Source organism: Pituophis catenifer, unplaced genomic scaffold, assembly GCF_029215685.1.
Source record: "Pituophis catenifer annectens isolate HBS135680 unplaced genomic scaffold, rPitCat1.0.hap2 SCAF_3, whole genome shotgun sequence".
NCBI classification, from domain to species: domain Eukaryota; kingdom Metazoa; phylum Chordata; class Lepidosauria; order Squamata; family Colubridae; genus Pituophis; species Pituophis catenifer.
Genome location: NW_027256883.1, coordinates 89963205 through 89986556, shown reverse-complemented (window position 1 = coordinate 89986556; position 23352 = coordinate 89963205). Strand labels below are relative to the sequence as shown.

Below are 23352 nucleotides of genomic sequence, written 5' to 3'. Positions count from 1 at the left end.
GATTCCAACTATAAAAAATATCTTGAGAGAATTATTAATATTGCAAATTTATTTGGCTAATGTTGGAAACTGCAAAATATAATTGCTTGGTTAAATGACTTGCAATGCAAATGCTATGTGATTTACATGAAAATAGTTTGTTTTAAATTTTAATTAGAAATATAATTGGTAATATGAGAGAGATCTGGTTACCTTTTAATCCTGTCAATTATGTTTGTTTCCTCCACACTCTATAGAAATAAATGTTAATATGTATATGTGTATGTATGTATGTATGTATGTGTATATATATATATATATATATATATATATATATATATATATATATATATACATATATATATATACACACACACACACATCCACACCATTTATGGTATTTCTCAACCTCTGATTCTGATTATATTGCTGAGAAGAATCAATTTAGTGGAAATTTCACACATTACCTTTGATTTGGAAATGCATTTCAGGGAGCAGTTAAAAGTTGGACTTTCTTACAAGATAGGAAGTAGCAGCCTCTGGACAGTCATTCTGATTTGCAAATAATGTGTGAAGGATGGGAAAATTATAAATAGCTTTGTCTAAATAGGAGAGGCAAGATGCTGTTTTTCCATCATGGCACCTACCATATGGGTTCCCTTGCTTAATATGTATACTAAAATCTGGGTAGTGGCTACAGAGATGTGAGGCACAGTTCACATGTATGACCTGTTAGAATTTACACACACACACACACACACACACACACACACACACACACATTCATTGACCGTCCTAGAGAATGTATTACCAGTACCCTCACCTGACAAATACAAGAAATTGAAGCTGAAAGAATAGTATTGAGATGGCCTTGGGACCAAGAAGAGGAAATATGGGTCTAAACCACCCCCACTAGCTCTCAAAAAGGAAGAAAAGTGCTTCAGTACTTCTGCACAGCAGCTGAGGGTAGGTGGTTTTTGTTTTTGATAAAAAGGCACTGAAAGCTACTTAAGCTTGCCAAGTCACTGTTTAAAAGAGCAGTGAAAGAAAAACTAAGGAAGTATCCCTTGGTGTTTAGTGTCCTCTGAAGAAAGTTCCTAATTCCTTGAAGTTAATGAAAGCTGCGATTCTGCAGTACAAAAGAAGAGAGAAAGATTTTATGTTTTGTATGCACCTACATTTTATAGCCAGTTAAATTTGATTGAAACTTACCTGCCTAGGAACTACTCAAATAATTGTTTTAAATAAGCAGAAAATATAACACAATCTCTGATTCATTCACTATTACTCTCCAGTCCTGGTAAAGTACAATTAAGAAATAAATAAATAAATAAATAATTTTATTTCTATACCGCCCTTCTCCCGAAGGACTCAGGGCGGTGTACAGCCTATTTAAAAACAAAAAACACGACAACAATTTAAAATTTAAAATCATTAAATAATTAGGCTCCAATTAAAATCCCAGAAATTTAAAATACCCCAATTTAAAACGTTATGTTAATAGCCCTGCCTGGCGGAACAACAGGGTCTTCAGAGCGCAGCGAAACACCCGGAGGTCGGAAATCTTTCGTATTTCGGGGGGCAGTTCATTCCACAGGGCTGGGGCTCCCACAGAGAAGGCCCTCCCCCTGGGTGTCGCCAGCCGACATAACTTGGCTGATGGCACCCGGAGGAGACCCTCTCTGTGGGAGCGGACTGGTCGGTGGGAGGCTATTGGTGGCAGAAGTCGGTCTCGAAGGTACCCGGGTCCTATGCCATGGAGCGCTTTAAAGGTGGTAACCAACACCTTGAATCGCACCCGGAAGACCACTGGGAGCCAGTGCAGCTCGCGCAGGAGGGGTGTCACGTGGGCGCAATGGGTTGCACCCATAACCACCCGCGCGGCCGCATTCTGGACCAGTTGGAGCCTCCGAGTGCTCTTCAAGGGGAGCCCCATGTAGAGAGCATTACAATAGTCCAACCGGGAGGTGACAAGGGCGTGAGTGACCGTGCGCAAGGCGTCCCGATCCAGAAAGGGCTGCAACTGGCGAATCAGGCGAACCTGATAAAAGGCCCCCCTGGCCACGGCCGTCATGTGCTCTTCTAAAGACAGCCGTGCGTCCAGGAGGACACCCAGATTGCGAGCCCTCTCTGTGGGGGGCAAAGATTCACCTCCAATAGCCAGCGATGGCACCTGCTGACTATATCGGGGCGCCGGAAGCCACAGCCACTCGGTCTTGGAGGGGTTGAGTCTGAGCCTGTTCCTCCCCATCCAGGCCCGCACGGCCTCCAGGCAGCGGGACATCACATCAAGGGCATCGTTGGGGTGGTCTGGGGTGGAGATGTACAGCTGAGTATCGTCAGCGTACAGATGACACTTCACCCCGAAACCACGGATGATCTCACCCAGCGGCTTCACATAAATGTTGAACAGGAGAGGCGAGAGGACCGACCCTTGCGGCACTCCCCATGCGAGATGCCTCGAGGTCGACCTCTGTCCCCCTGCCAACACAAACTGCGAGCGGTCGGAGAGGAAGGAGGAGAACCACCGCAAAACGGTGCCCCCTATTCCTAACCCCCTCAACCGCTGCAGCATGATACCATGGTCGATGGTATCAAAAGCCGCCGAGAGGTCTAATAGGACTAGGACAGAGGAGCAGCCCCTGTCCCGAGCCCTCCAGAGATCATCCACCAACGCGACCAATGCCGTTTCAGTGCTGTACCCCTGCCTGAAGCCCGACTGGTACGGGTCTAGATAGATAGCTTCATCCAGGTGCCGGGGAAGTTGTCGTGCCACCATGCTCTCAACAACCTTCGCCACAAAACGAAGGTTGGAGACTGGACGATAGTTGGCTAATTCAGCCGGGTCCAGGGAAGGCTTCTTGAGGAGGGGCCTCACTACCGCCTCTTTCAAGGCGGCAGGAAAGGCACCCTCACTCAGAGAAGCACTTATAATCCCCTGGAGCCAGCCTCGTGTAACCTCCCGGGAGGCCAGCACCAACCAGGAGGGACACGGGTCCAATAAACACGTGGCGGCACTAATCTTACCCAGAACCCTGTCCACATCCTCGGGAGTCACAGGATCAAACTCCTCCCAGGTAACATTCTCAAGACCTGCCCTCGTCTCCTCCCGTGGACTCATCCAGTCGGAGTCCAAGCCATCCCGAATCCGAGCGACTTTATCATGCAGGAATTGCACAAAATCCTCAGCGCGACCCTGCAAGGGATCTTCCCGCACTCCCCCCCCGGAGGAGGGAGTGGGTCACCCTAAACAAGGCGGCTGGGCGGTTCTCTGCAGATGCGATAAGAGCGGAAAAGTGGTTAGACTTTGCCGCTTTTATCGCCACTAGGTAGGTCTTGATATAAGACCTCACCTGTGTCCGGTCGGAATCGGATTGACTAGTCCTCCAAATGCTCTCTAGACTCCTTACCTGGATTCCCAGATAGAAATTAGTTGGACGTTGGGTCATTTCTGAGTTATCACTAAATATGAATCATGGCACTATTTATTTTGCTTTCTTTCGAATCTAAGCAGCTGTCTTACACCCACTCACACTATGTAGCCTCCACTACCTTTCTCTTCTCAACAGATAGTCAATGAATATCAGATTTCGGACAGAAACTTCACAAGATATCTTGTTTGCTGGTCCTGTTTGGCACATGCTCGGTGACTCCTCTGATCTCATCCTCCAGATTGTTTTGAGCAAACTTAAGAATATTTCACTACAGGTAGTCCTTGATTTATGACAATTGAGTCCAAAATTTATGTTGCTTAGTGAGACCATTAAGTGAATTTGCTCCATTTTACAACTTTTCTTGCCACAGTTGTTAAGTGAATCACTGCAGTTAAGTTAGTGTAAGGTCCCAAAATACACTTGAGTCACCAGAATGCCAAAGAGAGAAACTCAAGACGAGGCTTGCAAAAAAACAGATTTTATTTATGGCCAAAAACAAAATACTGGGTGGAACTATATCCAGAACATACAGATACAATGCATGCGAGGAGATAGCCACACCTTGGGGAAGGTATGGCGCCCTTTTATACCCTCAGAGACGTCAGCTTAGTACCCAACTCTGGCCTCCCAATCCAGGCCCGTGCATTCCTTGTTGCCCTGCAAGGGGGAATAGAAACTTCCCAATTAGTCATCTTGAGCATTTCTTTGTTTACTCAATTGGCCACTTAGGCCCCCTGGCCCTGGAAAGTAGGAGTCTATCCAGATCAACATAAATTAAGACTGAGATAGTACCATGCTCTTAGATGGCACAAGAAAAAAACAGGGAGAAGATTAATATGGGTTCAGGTCAAATGGCAGGGACATATGTTTGACAAATACCAGATACATTACAGGCCTAATAACAGAATATGTTTGTTACAGGAGATACAAATATAAAGGCATAATATATGTGATACAAATACAAAGGCATATGTGTATTACAAGAACCTAATGATTACAGAATCTAGTATACCAGTATATCATATCCTAGCATTATTTATTATATCCTTATTATTGTTTCCCTTCATTAGTAACACGGTTGTTAAATGAATCTGTCTTCCCCCACTGGCTTTGCTTGCCAGAAGGTTGCCAAAGGTGATCCCATGACCCTAGGACACCGCAACCGTCATAAATATGTCCCAGTTGCCAAGTATGCCAATTTTGATCACATGACCATGGGGATGCTGCAAGGGTTGTGTGAAAAACAGTCTTAAGCCACTTTTTTCAGTGATGTAACTTCGAACCGTCACTAAATGAAACCGTTGTAAATCGAGGACTACCTGTATCAGCATCAGCCCATCCCACTTCATCTACTCCTATGCACTCGCCCTTTCCTTAATTTGGTGCCCTGGGACGTGAGTCCCTATATTCCTATCTGTCGTAGATTTTCTGTAGACTTAACATAGCACGTTGCAGGAACTCTGAAATGCTGGGATTCAGGGTGTACGTAACCCACGCGGCGCCCCACAAAACCACCACTGCGATAGAGAAAGAAATGGTCGCACACAAACACAGAAACCCAGCGGAAACTTTTCCCGGGCTGCCTTAAAGGGCGTGGCTTCTGGCACTTTGAAGAGCGAATAAGGGAGGCGAGTCGGGTTTCAGTGGACCATGGAAAACGCGCGCTCTCGCTCTCTTTCTCTCTCTCTCTCAGCCTCTGTGCATCGCTTCGTTCGGTGCTTGCATGGACCGATCCCGGCGATGGAGAGCTGTGCGAGGGCTGCTGCACAGCTTTTACGCGGAAGTGCTGCCGCTGGAAGTCTTTGTGCGGCGCTTGCAGATGCGAACTCTTGCAAAGGACCAACTGCAGCCACTCGTGCAGGACGGGGATCCCGGGAGCTACTGTAGCCTGGTCGCCCAGTGCCTGGTGGGGCGGCTGGCTACGTGCAAGGCCCTCCCTGCCTATTTCGGCGTCCAGCAGGTAAGTGAGCAGGTTTTGCGTTTGACCCGGATTACTTTGTGTCCTACCGGGCTCCCCCGCCTCTCCTCAGAAAGCTTGTTTTGGGGTATGATAACCTATTTCGCCACTTGGTAGGTACCCGCTGTGTTCCAAGGGCCAGTCAAGTTTTGTCTGCGGGAAATGCAGAAAGGGCTTCCCTCGAGAAATTCCTAATATGTGTTATGGTTACTGCACAGTTTGCTCTTTCCATTCCTCCTCGCTGCTTGAAGTGGGCTTTCTCCTTCTGCCTATTGTAGGCTGCACTGTTTTACCAATAAAGGAGATTGGGAGCCTCTAATATTTCTTTGTTTCTTGAATAGAACATCTTTGGATATTCTATTTTGGATGCGATTCAAGGTGTTGGTCACCACCTTTAAAGCGCTCCATGGCATAAGACCCGGGTACCTTCGAGACCGGCTTCTGCCACCAATAGCCTCCCACCGGCCAGCCCGCTCCCACAGAGAGGGTCTCCTCAGGGTGCCATCGGCCAAGTTATGTCGGCTGGCGACACCCAGGGGAAGGGCCTTCTCTGTAGGAGCCCCTTCCCTGTGGAATGAACTGTTCCCGGAAATGTGTAAGATCTCCAACCTCAGTGTATTTCGCTGTGCCCTCAAGACCTTGCTGTTCCGCCAGGCTGGGCTATCAATGTAATGATTTTAAATTGGTGTTTTAAATTTTGGGGGTTTTAAATTTGAGCCGAAATTATTTAATAATTTTAATTATTTTTAATTGATGTCTGTCTTTGTGCTTTTAATAGGCTGTACACCGCCCTGAGTCCTTCGGGAGAAGGGAGGTATAGAAATAAAATTATTTATTTATTTTATTTATTCCTGTGAGGTTCAAAGCCTTTCAGGAGGGAGGTAATAGCTTGCGGTTACCCCCTTTTTTTTCACTAGTTTCATTATAGGGCTTCCTATAGTTTCTTACAGTTCTTCCAGTCACGGACAATGTGTCCAAATCCGTACAGGTATTGTAATCCTACATTTTGATAAGTATAAATGAGCTACTTTTCTCAGTTTTTATTAAACTCTAGATACAATTACGATTAGAAATGTTTTAAGGAGCTCTTGCCCATTTTTATTTGCTACCAGGAGTACCAAGACTTCAATGTATGCTTGTAGAATTCAAGGTTGCCATGCCAGCGTCCAGCTCTATAGCTAAGCTTATCTGACTGAGATATTGCTTCCTGCTTTAAGTGAAAAAAGTGTGTATATGCAGGCATTAGGAAATGCTCAAGTTGTATTTTCATTGAGATATTTGGTGGAAATATTTTTGTTCATTATATGTGTGCATTCAACATATCAGCTATCCACTGGTATGTTGAATAAAGTAAGATTTTTCCCCTTGTATTTCTATTCAGTTCTACATAATTAATGCCATTTGTGATTTATTCAAAATTTTGCTAGAAAGATGGTACTTTTTTTGCTATTTTGCAGGTTTCCTGTCAGGATGATGTCCTTACACGAATCATTCAGAGAATTTGTCAAAAGAAGAAAAAGAATGTGTTGACATTTGGTTATACCCTATTGGATGAAAATAATTGCCGGTTGCCCTGTATGCCAAATATTGGTAGCTACATGCCTAATCATTCAACAGAAACTATTCGACAGAATGTGCTCTGGGAGATCATTCTAAACAGAGTTGGGGATGACATCATGATGTATATATTAGAGCATTGTGCTCTCTTTCTCCTTGTGCCTCCTAATTGCTGTTACCAAATTTGTGGAGAACCCATCTATAAGCTTGCTTCAAGAAATGTAACATGGCCTCCAAAGTTTCTTAGACAGAAGATTCATGGTCCTTCACCTTGTATCCTAACAACTTATCTCCGTAAAAGGTTTCAGTCTTGTAGGTGGTATCCCAGAAAAACAAAGTGGAAGAAATGGAATTCTGAAAGGCAGAAATGGAACAAAACACAACAACACAACAGTCAGCGGTCTACAGTAGCTCAAAGTGCTTCTGGCCAAAACCCTACAAAGAAAAAGCAAATTATGAGAACTGGTGAACACATAGAAAAGCAACAAAAGCCCTCTCTTAGCCCATCATTAAGAACACAGTGTTTAAAAAGAAAGTGGACAGGCCAGTGTGATATTAATGCCAAGAAAATAAAAATAATGATAAAGGAGGACAATGTAGAAAAAACCGCAAGAAACCCAGATTCTAGAAAAAAACAAAATCAGTTGATTTTAGATTGTGATAAACCTGAGGCTTCTAGAGTATGTATACAATCATGTTCAAAAGGATTAACTCTTATGAACTCCGTTACTCAGAATGGTGGAGTACAAATATCTGGGGTACCTACTGCAACTAATGACAATCAAGGGGCTTTGGTATGTGAAAAGCAAGATAGTATAAGTAAACCATTTTGTGAATCCAATGTGCAACCAACATGCAATGCTAAACTGCCAAAGCTGGTAACTAGAACCTCTGATATTAGTTCTGTGCACCTGGGGCTTGCAAAAATGGTTTTACCAGAAAAAGACCTTGGAATTCACTCATCTAAATCTGTCAGGAAGTCTTACAATAGCATTCCTGTAGTGCATATTGAGAGACATTCTCTCTTATATTCCTATCAGCGTTTGAAAGAGTGTTTACCTAAGTCGTTTGTATTAAATCACTTGAAGGGCCATCCAGCAGGAGGACGCCGCTTAGTAGAACAAGTGTTCTTCAGCAGTAAGATTCTGAAGCAGCCTAGCAGTTCTAGTGTTCAAAGTGGTCCCAAGAAAAAGAAGAGACTTCCGAAACGCTATTGGCAGATGAGAAGTGTGTTCCAAGAACTCTTACAGAATCATGCAAAATGTCCTTATCAAGCAATATTAAAAAGGAATTGTCCCATTTCAGTTTCTGAACCAGATACGATAAGCCTAGGAGAGCAAAGTTTCAAACAAAATGATCACCAAGTAGAGCAAATTTCATCAAAGAGGCAGCAGGATAATCCAGTAGAAGGTTGCATCTCAAGCAGGTCAAGTGCATTGAACCCATTTCCAGAGACTGGTGCTTCAAGCAGAAGCTCTGAAAGAACTGATTTATTTGAAAAAAAAGATAAAGAGAAGGTCTTCCAAGATTCCTCCAGTTCTGATTTCATAGCGTTGCTAAAGCAATATAGCAGTACCTGGCAAGTATATACTTTTGTGAGGGGATGCTTAGAGAGAGTGGTGCCTCCTGCGCTTTGGGGTTCAAACCACAACAAGTGCCGCTTCTACAGAAATGTGAAGAAGTTTATTTCCTTGGGGAAGTTTGCCATGTTTTCTTTGGAGGAATTGACATGGAAAATGAGGGTCAGTGATTGTGCTTGGCTTCGTCTCACCAAAGGTATTAACAGTGATATCCTCAGGATATCACTTTTATTTTTGAAACTATCTTCAAATGTTATTTTCACATTCTTAATTATAGGTGTAAATTGGTCTTGTAAATAGGACACATTTTATTAGACTACCTGCTTGTTTGAAAAGGCAGATTTTTTTTTCAGATTATGACCTCTTTGCCAGAAGAAATTGATGTTCCTATTATTAAGATTTAGTGCATGCATTGGAGAGAAGTGTACATACATTTACATCTTTGATTTATAATGCAGCATTGTTACACTGTAAAAACATTTGCATTAGACATTTCACGGTCATTACATAATGGTTTGCATCATTTTATCTGTCATATCTTTAACTTAACCTTTATATTGGTTGTGAAGATAACGTGAATAGATGCTTCTTGCAAGAACAGAAATCTTATTGATTGTCACTAAATCTGGATTCTCCTTTCTACAGGCCATTCTGTTCCTGCCTCTGAACATCGCTTTCGGGAAGAGCTGATGTCTAAATTCCTGTACTGGCTGATGGACTGCTATGTTTCAGAGCTCCTCCGATCTTTCTTCTATATCACAGAGACAGCATTTCAAAAAAATTTACTTTTTTACTTCCGAAAGGCTGTTTGGAGCAAACTACAGAGCATTGGAATCAGGTATTATTAGGAAATCAGAAGTTCAAAAGTGCAAAGAAAGCTATTCCCTTTACGCTAAGGGTGGGGGATTCTGCTCTACAGACCTAATCTAGGTCACCTGGTCAGCCTGTCTATCTTGTGAAGGGTGGCTATGCTGTACTTGCTCCCTGCTTCCTTCCGGGTGGGAGGATGCTGGACTGCTAAAGGTGACTGCTGCTGGGCAAGGCAGGAAATAGGAAGCCCAGCTCTGCACTGCATAAATTGACTTTCCATAGAGATCTGGCAGGCCTCATATGTCTCACTTCATGGGTAAAGGAGCCCTATCCAAAGCTAGTCTTCATTTCACCTTAAATGGAGCATGGTGGTTGGTTTGAGGTATTTTTCAAAGCCTAAGATGCCCTCCCTTCTGTATATTTTATTTTATTTTATTTATTTTATATCAAATTTATATACCGCCCTTCTCCCTAAGGACTCAGGGCAGTAGAAAGTTTTAAGGTCACGGCGGAAGGCACCAAGGTCTTGGATTCTCCTTATCTCTGGGGGCAGCTGGTTCCAGAGGGTAGGTGCCCCCACAGAGAAGGCCCTCCCCCTGGGGGTCACCAGCCTACATTGTCTGGCTGAAGGCACCCCGAGGAGGCCCTCTCTGGGAGCGCACAGGTCGATGGGAGGTCGTCGGTAGCAGCAGGCGGTCTTGAAGATATCTAGGTTCTATGCCATGGAGCGCTTTAAAGGTGATAACCATCACCTTGAAGCGCACCCGGAAGACCACTGGGAGCCAGTGCAGCTCACGCAGGAGAGGTGTTATATGGGAGCGCCATGCAGCTCCCGTAACTACCCGCGCGGCCGCATTCTGGACCAGTTGGAGCCTCCGGGTATCCCTCAAGGGGAGCCCCATGTAGAGAGCGTTGCAGTAGTCCAGGCGAGAGGTGACGAGGGCATGAGTGACTGTGCACAGGGAATCCCGATCAAGAAAGAGCCGCAACTGGCGGATCAGGCGAACCTGACAAAAAGTCACATGGGTTGTCATCTAAAGCACCCAAGCAGGTAGGATATTAAATCAGATTTCTTATCCCTACTTTTTCCAATACCTATGGTTGGATGCTCTTGGCGCTAAAACTGGACAGTTGCTGTTCCATTGTTAATTCTGACTTGAAGGCCATCTTCACATCGTAGACAACTTCTCTGATTTGGGATTAGAAAGCAGAGGAGATTCAGCTCATCTGCACGTGCTTTGAACAACTGCTGCCAGGAGCTTAGGATCCATGAAGGGAAAAGCTACTTTTGCTACCCAAATACCTCCCAGCTGTCTTCTGTCATTGGAGCCTATTTGGGGTGGTGGCATGGGTGGGTTCTACTTAGCTTTACTACCTGTTTGCAATGGGGCTGCGCGCATATTTTGGTGACAGTTTGGTGGGCAGAGCCTCCCGCCATTTTTACTACCGGTTCTATAGAACCGGTGCGAACCGGGGGCAACCCACCATTGGGTGGTGGGAAGGACTTTATGCCAATATGGTTCTTCTCAGTCAGAGGAATTTTCCTCAGATTGTAATTCTCTTCATCTGAATTGCTTTCCAGAGCCATATGAACAGTATCATGCATTTTTGTGGAGCTTGATTCAGCATTTCTTGTGGGATGTAAATGTGAAGTTGCCTTGAAGTCAGAACTTGACTTTAGATGATTATAGACATATCCACTTAGTTTCCTTGGCAGTATTCTGTCATTTCCTCCTGGGTTATTTTCCCTTTCCAGTTAAGCCTTACTGATCCATGTATTAACCAGGCCTGAGACTGCTTGTATTCTAAACGAAGAGGAGGTTGGCCAGATGGTGCCACTTTCTGAAATTTTTTATTGGTAGTTAGTAGTTAGAACATTATACCTTAAAATAGACATGAAATTTAGATGTCGTTTAATCATAGAATTCTACTGTATCCTATTTTTAGTGTAGACAACCTAGAGGTGTTTTGAAGTTGAGTGGTCGCTAAATCTTACAAGTAAATGACAGCCTGTGTGTACATTTTAAAGTACTGCCAACTTCCATTTTAGGAGCCATCTGGCCAAAGTGCAGCTTCATCCTTTATCAAAGGAAGATATTGAACATTTGCAGCACAGAGAGTGTGTCCCCCTGGCATCAAAACTCCGATTCATCCCCAAACCAAATGGGTTGAGACCTGTGGTCAAGCTGCATGATGTGGTCGGAGCAGAAACATTTTGCAGAAACAGCAGAGGCAAAAAGGTCCTTAATTTATTGAGTTAATTCAACATTACATCAACCAAATTCATGTACTTGGGAGGCAGGGGCTTGAGATACGTATTTGTACACTTTGATTGTTCTCTTCTCTAAATCTGTTCCAATTTGTTTAAATCTTCAAAATATATTATTCAGAATTAAGCATTGTGTTCCTGTTAGGATCTCATTTTTATAAAATGATCAAACTATTACTTTATATTAAGTATCATACTAATCAGGGTGGATAAAAATCAATGATTTTTGTAAAAAAAAATCAAAAAAAATCCGATTTTTTTTATTTAAATCGGATTTTTTTGATTTTTATCGAATTTATTTTAATAAAAAACTTTTGGGGTAGAAATCTATCTTAAGATAGTTTTCTATTTAAGATACATAAATAAATAATTTAATTTATTCAGCATGAAATGGAGCTTAGTTATGTAGCATGAGGCTGTATATTCTGCAACACTGGGACTATCGGTGAGTCAACAGTGGGTCAAAGGAGTAGCAGAGATGACAGTTGCTCTTTAAAAATTATGATTTAAATCGAGTTGATTTAAATCAAGCCTTTTTACTAGTGATTTAAATCATGATTTACATTGTGATTTAAATCAACCCAATTTAAATCAAATCCACCCTGATACTAATACATCTTACAATTGCAGGGTTTTTTATTTTATTCTGTAGGAGAATCCTCAGGTTGCTGATTTCCATTCTGCTTATGATCAAGCATCCTTTTCGTATACATTCTCTCTGCATTTCTTTTACATTTAGTCTTTATTATTTTGCTTAAATCCTGAATTCAATATTTTTCTTTGTTGAATAACTTTTTTTAATTTAAGACCAGTGTCTTTTCCATGAGGATAACTTTGAATGTTATTCGTTACTTCTCCCAGTTTCATGTCTACATATTTAATAAAAATATGCTTCTCTTGCCTATTCCCAAAATGATTAAAAATGCTAGGCAGAAATCCACCAAATAAAATCGGTATTCTTATCAAACTCTTCACTTTAATGAAGCATTAGGGATGAGCGTTCCATGTGTACACTTTTCAATAAATTATGAAGCCACTTGATTTGACATTTATCCAGGATGTTGGCAATGTGCTAACTGAAATAATAGGGCAACTGAAATATTACGTTAGAGCATCTCTGAAAATACTTTTGGCACTTGAACTGCAATTCATCCAGCCTTTTCTTAAGGTAACATACTTCTTATAAAATGCTTCTCAGTTTTGAAATGAAATCCTTATTCACCCCAGTCCTATTTTTAAATGATTGCACTGGGGAGCTGACAGTTTATTAACATGTCATCTCGACTAAGGTGTCTATTGTTTCCCTTGTTTTTCCTTTAAGCCCAACTTGATCCTTGCATTGTTTGTCAATTTCACCTGGCAACTTGTGGCTTTCGTTACACTGCTTATAGAACCGAGTACTTGGCTTTACTTGTCTTGAGTGACGTTGTGTTCCCTTTTATTCATTCAGTTGAGTTTAGACATTTTGGACTTCTCATTCATTCATCTTGCCCTCAGATTCTTTGTAATTTCATTGATTGATTAAAATGTGCTTTTCTGAAATCCCAAGATGTGTATTCTCTGCTATTCATCCTTAATTTTCATGAGGTAAAGGATTTATTAATTAGACAATCATTTTGTACTTGCCCAAACATATAACACTTGTGGCTTAAAATAATTTAAAACAAGCCCATTAAATACTTTCAAAGAATAATGTTACATCTAACCAGTAAAATACAAAGCAACCCTCCCCCCCCCCAAACACACAAGCAGGTTATGATCCAAAAATGAAAGAAGCCAAATCATCTGGTTCCAAGAACAGTTGCAGATGGCATACTTCTGGCCATGTCAATCCCCTGTATAATCTTTCAATAAAAGATTTTTTTTTTTTCAAATCAAGCTCAACTCCTGGTGATTTAATGATACATCTATAATTGGTCTTCTTTTTTTCTTCTGTATTTTTGCAGAAGAAGAAGAAGGTAGCCACCAACCCTTTCGGAGAGATTTTTATTTTTAATTTTCTAGTTTAACCTGCACATTTGGTTATTCCACGGAGGATATTTATCCAGATACTAACCAGATCAGCCCTTCTTAGAGTCCATCCTTAGACAAGCTTAACCAGGTGCTGCTGAGACACCTTTCAGTAGAGCATTATCCGAATACCATCAGTGTATACCTCTTTATGCAGGAAATGTTTAATGAATGTCCCTGAAAAATAAATCTCCTTTTTAATCTTTCAAAAGTAGGTTCAATGTTGTATTAGTTAAGAGTGATTTCTTGTGACCCAGATGGTTTCTCTTTCACACAGACTTCAGCTTCTTCATGTACTTGCACAATGCACCCATCACATTTGCTCCTTAATTACATGCTTGTAACTCTTTTTTTCTTTCTTCCTGTGCCCTTTCCAACAACTCATTAAGAAAGCTTCTTAAAGCCTCTTTACTTCTTTTCTAACATTGAATAATTTATGCTCTCATGTTTTGCCATGAGAGAAGCACTTAATATTGCTGAAATTAATTGTTTTTCTTTCGTTCTTTTTTAGGCTCAACATTTCAATGGGCGGCTTAAAAATTTATTTAGTGTTCTTAATTATGAACGATTGAAGAACCCTGTTTTACTTGGCTCAACTGTGTTTGGAAAAGATGACATTTACATAATGTGGAAGAAATTTGTTTCAAAGGTTTTGAAATCGTATGCTGAAATGCCTAAATTCTACTTTGTGAAGGTATATTCAAAAAATAGAAGCTGTCGTTCACTTGGTGAATGGGCTTCCTTTTTGATAAAATTCAGCATTTTTCTTTTGTTAAGGATGTAGTCTTGTTTCTTGGAAGCCTGGAGTATTTTATTCTTGGTTACTAGAGCAATGGAATTGATCAGAAAAGTTCATCTCCTGTTAAGGTGGTCTAAAAGACAGGTCAAAAAGAACTTCCTTCCCAACTCTTTGAGGCTTCACGACAATTAGCTCTAGAGCTACTTATCTGAAGTGAATCAACATAGGAGATAATGGAGCAATTGCAGGGTCACAGTCCAGATAAACCAGGAAGCTTAGAAAGAAGAGCAAAGCAAAGAACAACAAGGCTGCATCAAACAGTGCTACAGTTGGACAAAGGATTGGCAACTAACATTCTGTGGATAAAGGCAACATGTTGTACATATGAATAATTGGAAATTAATTCTCATCCTGCCATATGTTGATTCTTGGGGGAATCCAAGTCAACATGGGCTCTAATAATAGTTTCCCATTAATATGTGAACTTTTCAGACATATCAGAACCTGTTGATGGAAAATGGTCTTGGTGACCGTAGACATACACAGGAGTGTAGAATTAAGGGGATTCTCAGAAAAACATGGGTTTTCATCAAGATAGCAATGAAATCAAACACATTTCCTCTTCATCCCTAAGGAAAATTCAATCTTCCTAGTTCACAGAAATTATGTTATCCAATTTCTATTTTGTAGAATATATTCTTGTTCCTTAGATGATAATTTACCTCTAGATTTAATTGTTCTTCACGGTTCCAGAAAAAAGAAAAGGTCCTAGAGCCTAAAATTTGTCCTGCCCTTTTCCACATTCTCTAGCAAATATATCTGTTTTGTACAAATTCCACAAAAATGCTTGAAAGCTTTACATTCTGTCTCAAAGCCAGGACATTTATAGGCAGATATACCGTCAGACAAATAGTTTTTGTTGGAATCAGAGATCAGTAACAACAAGGGCATATCATTCCTCTCCCTGTACTCAGCTCGTAACTTTGTTCAGCCTTTCTGAAAACAAAATACAATAATGAAGGGTTTTTGGAGGGAAAGTTTATCTCCATTCTTTACTGAAAGTGAGCATAATTATTTATTATTTATTATTATTATTTATTAAATTTCTATACCGCCCTTCTCCAAATAGGACTCAGGGCGGTGCACAGCCAAGATAAAAACAAAGCATACAAAATTTAAGAACAATATTAAAATAATTAAATGTTTTGGCCGAAATTAAGATAACCCAATTTAAAATCAATTTAAAATTTAACTCAGGCCAGCCCAGCTTGTTGAAATAAATAGGTTTTCAGGGCCCGACGAAAAATCCGGAGGTCTGTTATTATACGTAACTCTGGGGGAAGGTTGTTCCAGAGGGTGGGCGCCGCCACAGAGAAGGCTCTCCCCCTGGGGGTCGCCAGCCGACATTGTCTGGCGGACGGCACCCTGAGGAGGCCCACTTTGTGCGAGCGTACTGGCCGGTGGGAGGCTATTGGTGGCAGAAGGCGGTCTCGTAAGTACCCTGGCCCTAAGCCATGGAGCGCTTTAAAGGTGGTCACCAACACCTTGAAGCGCACCCGGAAGACCACTGGGAGCCAGTGCAGCTCGCGCAGGAGAGGTGTCACATGGGAGCGCCTCGTCGCCCCCATAATCCCCCGCGCGGCCGCGTTCTGGACCAGCTGGAGCCTCCGGGTGCACCCCAGGGGGAGCCCCATGTAGAGAGCGTTGCAGTAGTCCAGGCGGGAAATGACTAGTGCCTGAGTGACTGTGCGTAGAGAGTCCCGATCTAGAAAGGGGCGCAGCTGGCGTATCAGGCGAACCTGATAAAAAGCCCCCCTGGCCACGGCCGTCAAATGATCTTCTAAAGACAGCCGTGCGTCCAGGAGGACGCCCAAGTTGCGAGCCCTCTCCGTGGGGGCGAGTGATTCGCCCCCAATAGCCAGCGATGGCGTCAGCTGGCTATATCGGGACGCTGGAAGCCACAGCCACTCGGTCTTGGAGGGGTTGAGTCGGAGCCTGTTTCTCCCCATCCAGGCCCGCACGGCCTCCAGGCACTGGGACATCACTTCAAGGGCATCGTTGGGGTGGCCTGGGGTGGAGATGTACAATTACATATAACCAAACCAAATCCGCCCAGAATCACTTGGTTGAGTTGGGGTGCTATAGAAATTGAATACATAAAATGAAAATTTGCTTTTTGTTACTTTCCTTTTTTTATGAAGAATTATAAGTGTTTGGCCACTATGTACACTGATGTTATTTGAAAACCATGACAATTGCACAATTCATCAACTTTTTGTGAGTGAATACTCTTCTAATGTTATCACATTTGTTTTGAGTGACATTTGAAACTTGAAAGTTAAGAAATTGCCTCCGTTTCTTTTCCAGGCTGATGTCACAGGCGCTTACGACACTCTTCCCCATGATAAACTGGTAGAAGTGATTTTACAGGCTCTTGCACCCGACAGGAACACCACTTACAGCATACGACGCTATGCAGCAATCATGAGGACTGGAAATGGATGTATAAAGAAATATTACAGAAGACATGTAAGAGAGACACGAGAGTTCCCCATTATTACTAAAAAAAAGTAAAGCTGGTTTCTTTAAATGTGCTAGGTCACATAATGCAACTCAAACTCTGTGGTATTTTGATACTCTCCCTGCAATTTTCAACACTGTTCACATTTTCCTCTAGCCCAACTGCAGAGTCATGAAGAAGAGGTATTTCTGTGTCACTGTTAACCAATGTTTGATCAAAATTGTGGGAAGGGAAATTCTGGGACTTTTCTTTGGCAATCTTAATATAGTCCATTTTCCTTTGGGTTTCTGACCTCTTGAACAGCTAATGGGATGAAAAGGATTTCATTCTTCACAAGCTGGAATTTTTCCAGGGAACTGAAAACTAAGTTCCCCAAAGAATTAGGCGTTCCTGATGAGAAAAAGATTGCTCTGTTCACCTGAGAGCTCAAAGAAGGTGGTCCTCGAGAGATTACTAGTACTATCTGTGATCCTTACAGAATCTGTACATCCTGTACTAGATAAATCACAACATGATAATTACCCTTGGAGTTTTATATGGATTTTGGTCTGGCCATTGTGGTCACAACTACCACTGCAGTGGTTTTCCTTATATGCAACAGGCTTTTGCAAATGCTGACGGAAACCACCTGCCCTTTCCTCTTGCTCTGCAGAAGAAAGAAGTGAGTTTTCTTTTATGTTCAACTTTTGCAGAAGATAAGAGCTACAGTAACTTTTTGATCTTGAATAAAGCCAGCAGAAAGGGGATCTTTTGATGGATTTCCCAGAAAAGTATAATGACATTCACTGAGGCAATTTGTGAAGAACTTTTCACTTAATCCTTTTTGTAGATCTCTTACTGTCTGGTCCAATTTCACAAGCCATGCTGCTTAGGGAGAGACTTTTAATAAAATTATTCCTTGTTCTATCAGCCAAATTTAATTAAAGCAACATATTTTCTGTGTGGTTCTTACAGTAAGCATTAGCTTTCTTTTTCTGTATATCTTTTGTGTTACTTCTTTCTGCAAATGTTCAGCTTGAAGCAAAATGAAACAGTGCTAAAAAAGAGTATTGGTGAGAAGGTTTTCCCATAGATATTTATATATCCTCATATTTATATTTAAAGTTAGGTTCACTTCTAGTTTTTTGCCACCAGAATTTATGTATCCTATATCCTAATTTCTACAAGTAGTAGCATCAATTAGGCTAAATAATTTATTCCTGGATGTGGGCTTTAAATATGATTTTTGCAATTATTTAACATTTTAATGTCTTTTTTTTCCTTTTTAATTTGATATTTTGAAAATAAATGTAATTTCTATCATGGTGTTCATACAGAATGGCTTTTGGTTTGTTTGTTTATTAATTTTATATATTTCAATTTATACATTCATGACTGGAAAGTTTACAATTAACCCCCCCCCCCCCCCAATAGCCATACAAATTACAAACATTAAAGCAATTAAACGAATAAAGGTATACAGTACAGTCTCTGGGAGAAAGCAGCCATTTTATGGGCTATAAGAACAGTATAGCCATTTTATGGACTCCAAACTATTAATGTTCTTTAACATCCAGTGATGTTCATTATACTTTTTAGATAGGTTTTAAAGAGAGCTTTTTTTCATTCTGTTTGATATAAACTAAATGGCCAGTCCGTTTTCACCCCAGTTATGTTTTTAATCATGGGCATTATCAGAGAAGTCTTTTGAATATTAATTTCTATGTCTGAAAATTATTGATAATTTTTTACTCAGTTATCTTACCCTTTCCTGTTTTACCTTATATGTTATAGTCTTTTCTGAAGTTAAAATAACTTAATTTGAATGTTTTTATAGGTCTCAACTTACAATGAGTTTATAGATGGAATGAAACAGTTTGTATCTCATCTTCAACAGAGCACTTCGCTGAGAAATGCTATAATCATTGAACAGGTAATTTTACAGCTAGAATTTATATTTTTGAAAAAAAGAATTTACAAACATCTGCCTGTTTTTCAGCAAACTCTCAGAGAGCTTTTCAATTTAAACACTGGTCCTGAGAAAACTTGGTTGCAAATCTGAAAGCTGCCTCTCACTGTATCTTAAAATGTTAAACAGTTACAAACCTGGCTCAAAGTTCAACTCAACTGTCTTGCTTTAATGCTTCAATATATCTTAATGGGTATCAAGATGTCAAAGTTATTCCAAATGTCAAACGGAAATTTATAAGAAACCTTAACATTTGCATATGTAAAATTTATACCTTTTGAACTGCACATTTATATAGTCTCAAATGGGGCCCATTCAAGTATTCTATCAATTCCCTTTCAATTGACAGTGTACATACATATGTTTATTGGAATTTACCTTTGAGTATAGCTGATTGGATGTTATTGCCAATTACTGCCACTAGATGGTAGTAACATACAGCGTCCTTTTGATGGATATCCTTATTTTATTATAGGTTATTTAACCTTATTTTATTATTATTATTATTATTATTATTATTATTATTATTATTATTATTATTATTATTATTATTATTATATTATATTTTATTTATATACTGCCCTTCTCCCGAAGGACTCGGGGCGGTGTACAGCCAGAATTAAAACATAAATATACAGATATCATGGTTAAAAATAATTAAAATCATTAAATAGTTTTGGCCGAATTTTAAAACCCAAAATTAAAACCCAATTTAAAATCATTCAGTTAGACAGCCCCGCCTGTCGGAACAGTAGGGTCTTGAGGGCACAGCGGAAGACCCGGAGGTCAGAGATGTTACGAATGTCCGGGGGCAATTCATTCCAAAGGGCAGGAGCTCCGACAGAGAAGGCTCTCCTCCTGGGTGTCACCAGCCGACATAACTTGGCCGACGGTACCCTGAGGAGTCCCTCTCTGTGGGAGCGAACTGGTCGGTGGGAGGCTGTTGTTGGCAGAAGGTGGTCCCATAAATACCCTGGTCCTATGCACTTTAAAGGTGGTAACCAACACCTTGAATTGCACTCGGAAGACCACTGGGAGCCAGTGCAGCTTGCGCAGGAGAGGTGTTACATGGGCGTAACGAGGTGCGTCCATAACCACCTGCGCGGCCGCATTCTGGACCAGTTGGAGCCTCTGAGTGCTCTTCAAGGGGAGCCCCATGTAGAGAGCATTACTGTAGTCCAGACGGGAGGTGACGAGGGCGTGAGTGACCGTGCGCAAGGCGTCCTGGTCCAGAAAGAGACGCAACTGGCGGATCAGGCGAACCTGATAAAAAGCCCCCCCCGGCTACGGCCGTCATATGCTCTTCTAAAGACAGCCGTGAGTCCAGGAGGACACCCAGATTGCGAGTCCTCTCTGTGGGGGGCAAAGATTCACCCCCAATAGTTAGCGATGGCACCAGCTGACTATACCGGGACGCCGGAAGCCACAGCCACTCAGTCTTGGAAGGGTTGAGTTTGAGCCTATTTCTCCCCATCTAGACCCGCACGGCCTCCAGGCAGCGGGACATCACGGCAAGGGCATCATTGGGGTGGTTTGGGGTGGGGGTGGAGATGTACATGTACAGCTGGGTGTCATCAGCGTACTGGTGGACTCTCACCCCAAAACCACGGATGATCTCACCCAACGGCTTCACATAAATGTTGAACAGAAGGGGCGAGAGGACCAACCCCTGCAGCACCCCCCAAGCGAGGCGCCTCGAGGTCGACCTCTGCCCCCCTGCCAACACAAACTGCGAGCGGTCGGAAAGGTAGGAGGAGAACCACCGTAACATGGTGCCTCCAATTCCTAACCCCCTCAACCGCTGCAGCATGGTACCATGGTCGATTGTCGATTATAGAGTATGATCATAAGTATTTTTAATTTTTAAACAAATTTTTTCTTTCATGTAGTACCCCCACATACTGGACCTTTAAATATACATATTGCAAATAATCCATGTTGAAAACTATAGTTGGGCTAATATTATGATCCTGAGTTACATGGATATGTATGGATGTTTTGCCTAATTTGGTTTGCTTCTTGTTATCACATCAGAAGATGATTTATGTCTTTTGCAATTACATTCCCCTCCCCCTTCCTTCCTAATAAAGTAGGCGATAATTATCAAGGGACAGTAATTAATTGCAAAGTAGGAGGAAGGGATTTCTTCACTTAATTTACTGATTTGGCAACCCCAAAATGCACAAGTCTCATTTAAGAATATTTTACCTGGGCTGTTTTTATATTTGCTTTTTCCTTTTGTTACTGCAGAATGTTTTTCTGAAGGAAAGCAGTTCTAGCCTTCGTGAGTTTTTCTTGCAGTTGATCCATAATAATATCCTGAAGATTAAGGACAGGTACATGTTTATTCTAAACTTTATAAGAATGTTTCACCTGGCAACTTGCTTTTGATTGGGTTTTAATTGGGGCAGGAGTTTAAAGAGAACCCAGTTGGGTAAGGGCCCCAAACCCTTTCACTTTTTCCCACAATGGCCCACTAGGTGGCCCCTGAGAGCCACAGACTGAGCATCTGAAAATCCTCCCACCCATATTCTTTAGCAATTATTACTGAAAGCCCTGCTGCCTTTATTACAAGAAATATTATATAATCATCTTGGAGAGGAGCCATTGATTTGCCATGAATTTGTGCCTGCACTTTTTAAAATGGTTAGTTGGTGACAAATTCTATGGTTCTAACTCACCATTTTCAAAACTAAGGAACCTAGGTTGGAGAATTTATGACCTTAAGGAACTTCGGATTTCTTCACTAGGCTGTGTGCAGAAGCTGAATTGGCAACATTTATCTTCTTGACCTGCTTATCTCTTGTCAGATATGTTAATTATTTCATTCCCATTGTACAATTGAGGGAATGAAGCTATTGTCAAAGGTTGCAAAACTCTCAGTGGGCTATGAAGTTCAAACACAGACTAAAGGCTTTGGTGTCTTCTTTTTTGGAGATTAACAGAACTATTTAGACTGTTGTTGCTGATTTTTTCTTTAGCAATTACTATTCTTGCCACTTTTGATGGTGTGTAAAGCAACAATGATTATTTTTCTTGGTGACATACAGGCATTTTATTATTTTGCTCTTCATTTTGTTTCTTTTTTTCCCCAAGTCCTTTCATTTTCAATTCATTTTGCTCTGTGATTTTCAAATAATCCTTTCTTCTAAAGCTCATTCTTAACCCTCTTGAGGATAGAAGCCAGAACATCTGCCAGGATTTAAACTGATTCTGACCTCAGAGCACTCTGTGCTTAGCCAGCCAGCTTTTCCTCTTGAATTCGTTCAGATATGTCCTGAAATGTATATATTCATTCCATTACTAATTTTTTTTAAAAAAGGAGTTGATTGGAGAAGAACCAATTTATCTAAAACATAGGTTAGGATATAGTAGAGGGCAAACATAGAGCATTTAGGAGATGAGACAGAGATTAGAGGGCAGGAATGAATTTACGTAAACTGGACAAAGAGGAGCATCTAAGCACTGGGGATAGGGATGAATACGCTTATTCAAATGGTGGCAGACGTATTGGGAAATCAACTTACAAACGTGAAAGAAGAAATACTTCCAAACATACCACTGGCTTATCTACATTTTCTTCTTGACATACTAATGTCAATTATATCGGTTCTTATATCCATGCCCTGCTCTGTCTGTTTATGCAGCTCCCATGTAGTGCCTCAAAGGCTTTCCCAAAAAAGTTTATGGACTTAACAGCATATGCAATTTATTGAACCATATGAAATAGTATCATCTTTGAGAAGGCAATTAAGCAGTGCATGTTGTTTTTCCTTAGAAAACTTGAAAAACATTTATGCAGGCAAAGTCTTCTGAAAATACTTTTCAAGATCTTTTCTTCCATTTCCTTCCACCCTACCTCCTTTCCTGAAATCTTTGTCTAATATTAGATGGTGACTGACTGTTGTTAAACCACCAAAAAATCTTGCAAAGACTTAGAGTATATTGCAGAATATTTTGGCTGAGAAGTTATTGTTATTAATATTCCCTATTGGCATAACTAGATTCTTTAATATTTTTGATGTTATAATAATTGATGTCATTTTGTAAATTCCAGCGTTTATATGTTTTTTTCTTCTGCTTTAGGCCATTCTACTATCCAATTTCTAAAATCTTCACTTATCTTTTATTATGACTTGTAATAGCCAGGATAGCCAAAATAAGCCTGTTCCCCATGAGAAGTTATTTATTATTTATAGTTAGTTGCAAAATCTTAGGGTAAAGGTCAATAACCCAAATTTATCTGGATCCTTAATCCGTTCATATATTTCCAAGATCAAAATCTTACTCAACTTCTTTGCTATTTATTTCAAATTCTTTTGCTTCTTAAATTTGTAATCCTTCTTTTGTTCAGAGTTGAAGATAAATTCACCCAATGAAGATTTCTCAAACTTGTAATTCTGAGGATCTGTAGTAGCTTTAAGATAGTTAATAGATAGTTTCCAAAACTGATTAGAAAGTGGGATTTGTGAATTTAAGGTCCTTTAAAATGTTCTGTCACGGTTGTAAGATATATGTAAATTCAGATCTGCAGAAAACCACTGTTCT

At 40.9% G+C, this 23352-nt stretch overlaps 1 protein-coding gene across 1 annotated transcript in view; it reads left to right on the top strand.

The window, feature by feature from the left end:
- The first annotated feature begins 5136 nt into the window (after positions 1-5136).
- Positions 5137-23352, top strand: part of TERT (telomerase reverse transcriptase) — a 30483-nt gene continuing 12267 nt past the window's right edge. The window contains exons 1-8 of the mRNA XM_070939108.1: positions 5137-5373; positions 6828-8703; positions 9153-9345; positions 11368-11557; positions 14108-14290; positions 16703-16864; positions 18673-18768; positions 21055-21140. Coding sequence (XP_070795209.1) covers positions 5137-5373; positions 6828-8703; positions 9153-9345; positions 11368-11557; positions 14108-14290; positions 16703-16864; positions 18673-18768; positions 21055-21140 — 3023 coding nt within the window. The remainder of the gene's footprint in view (positions 5374-6827; positions 8704-9152; positions 9346-11367; positions 11558-14107; positions 14291-16702; positions 16865-18672; positions 18769-21054; positions 21141-23352) is intronic.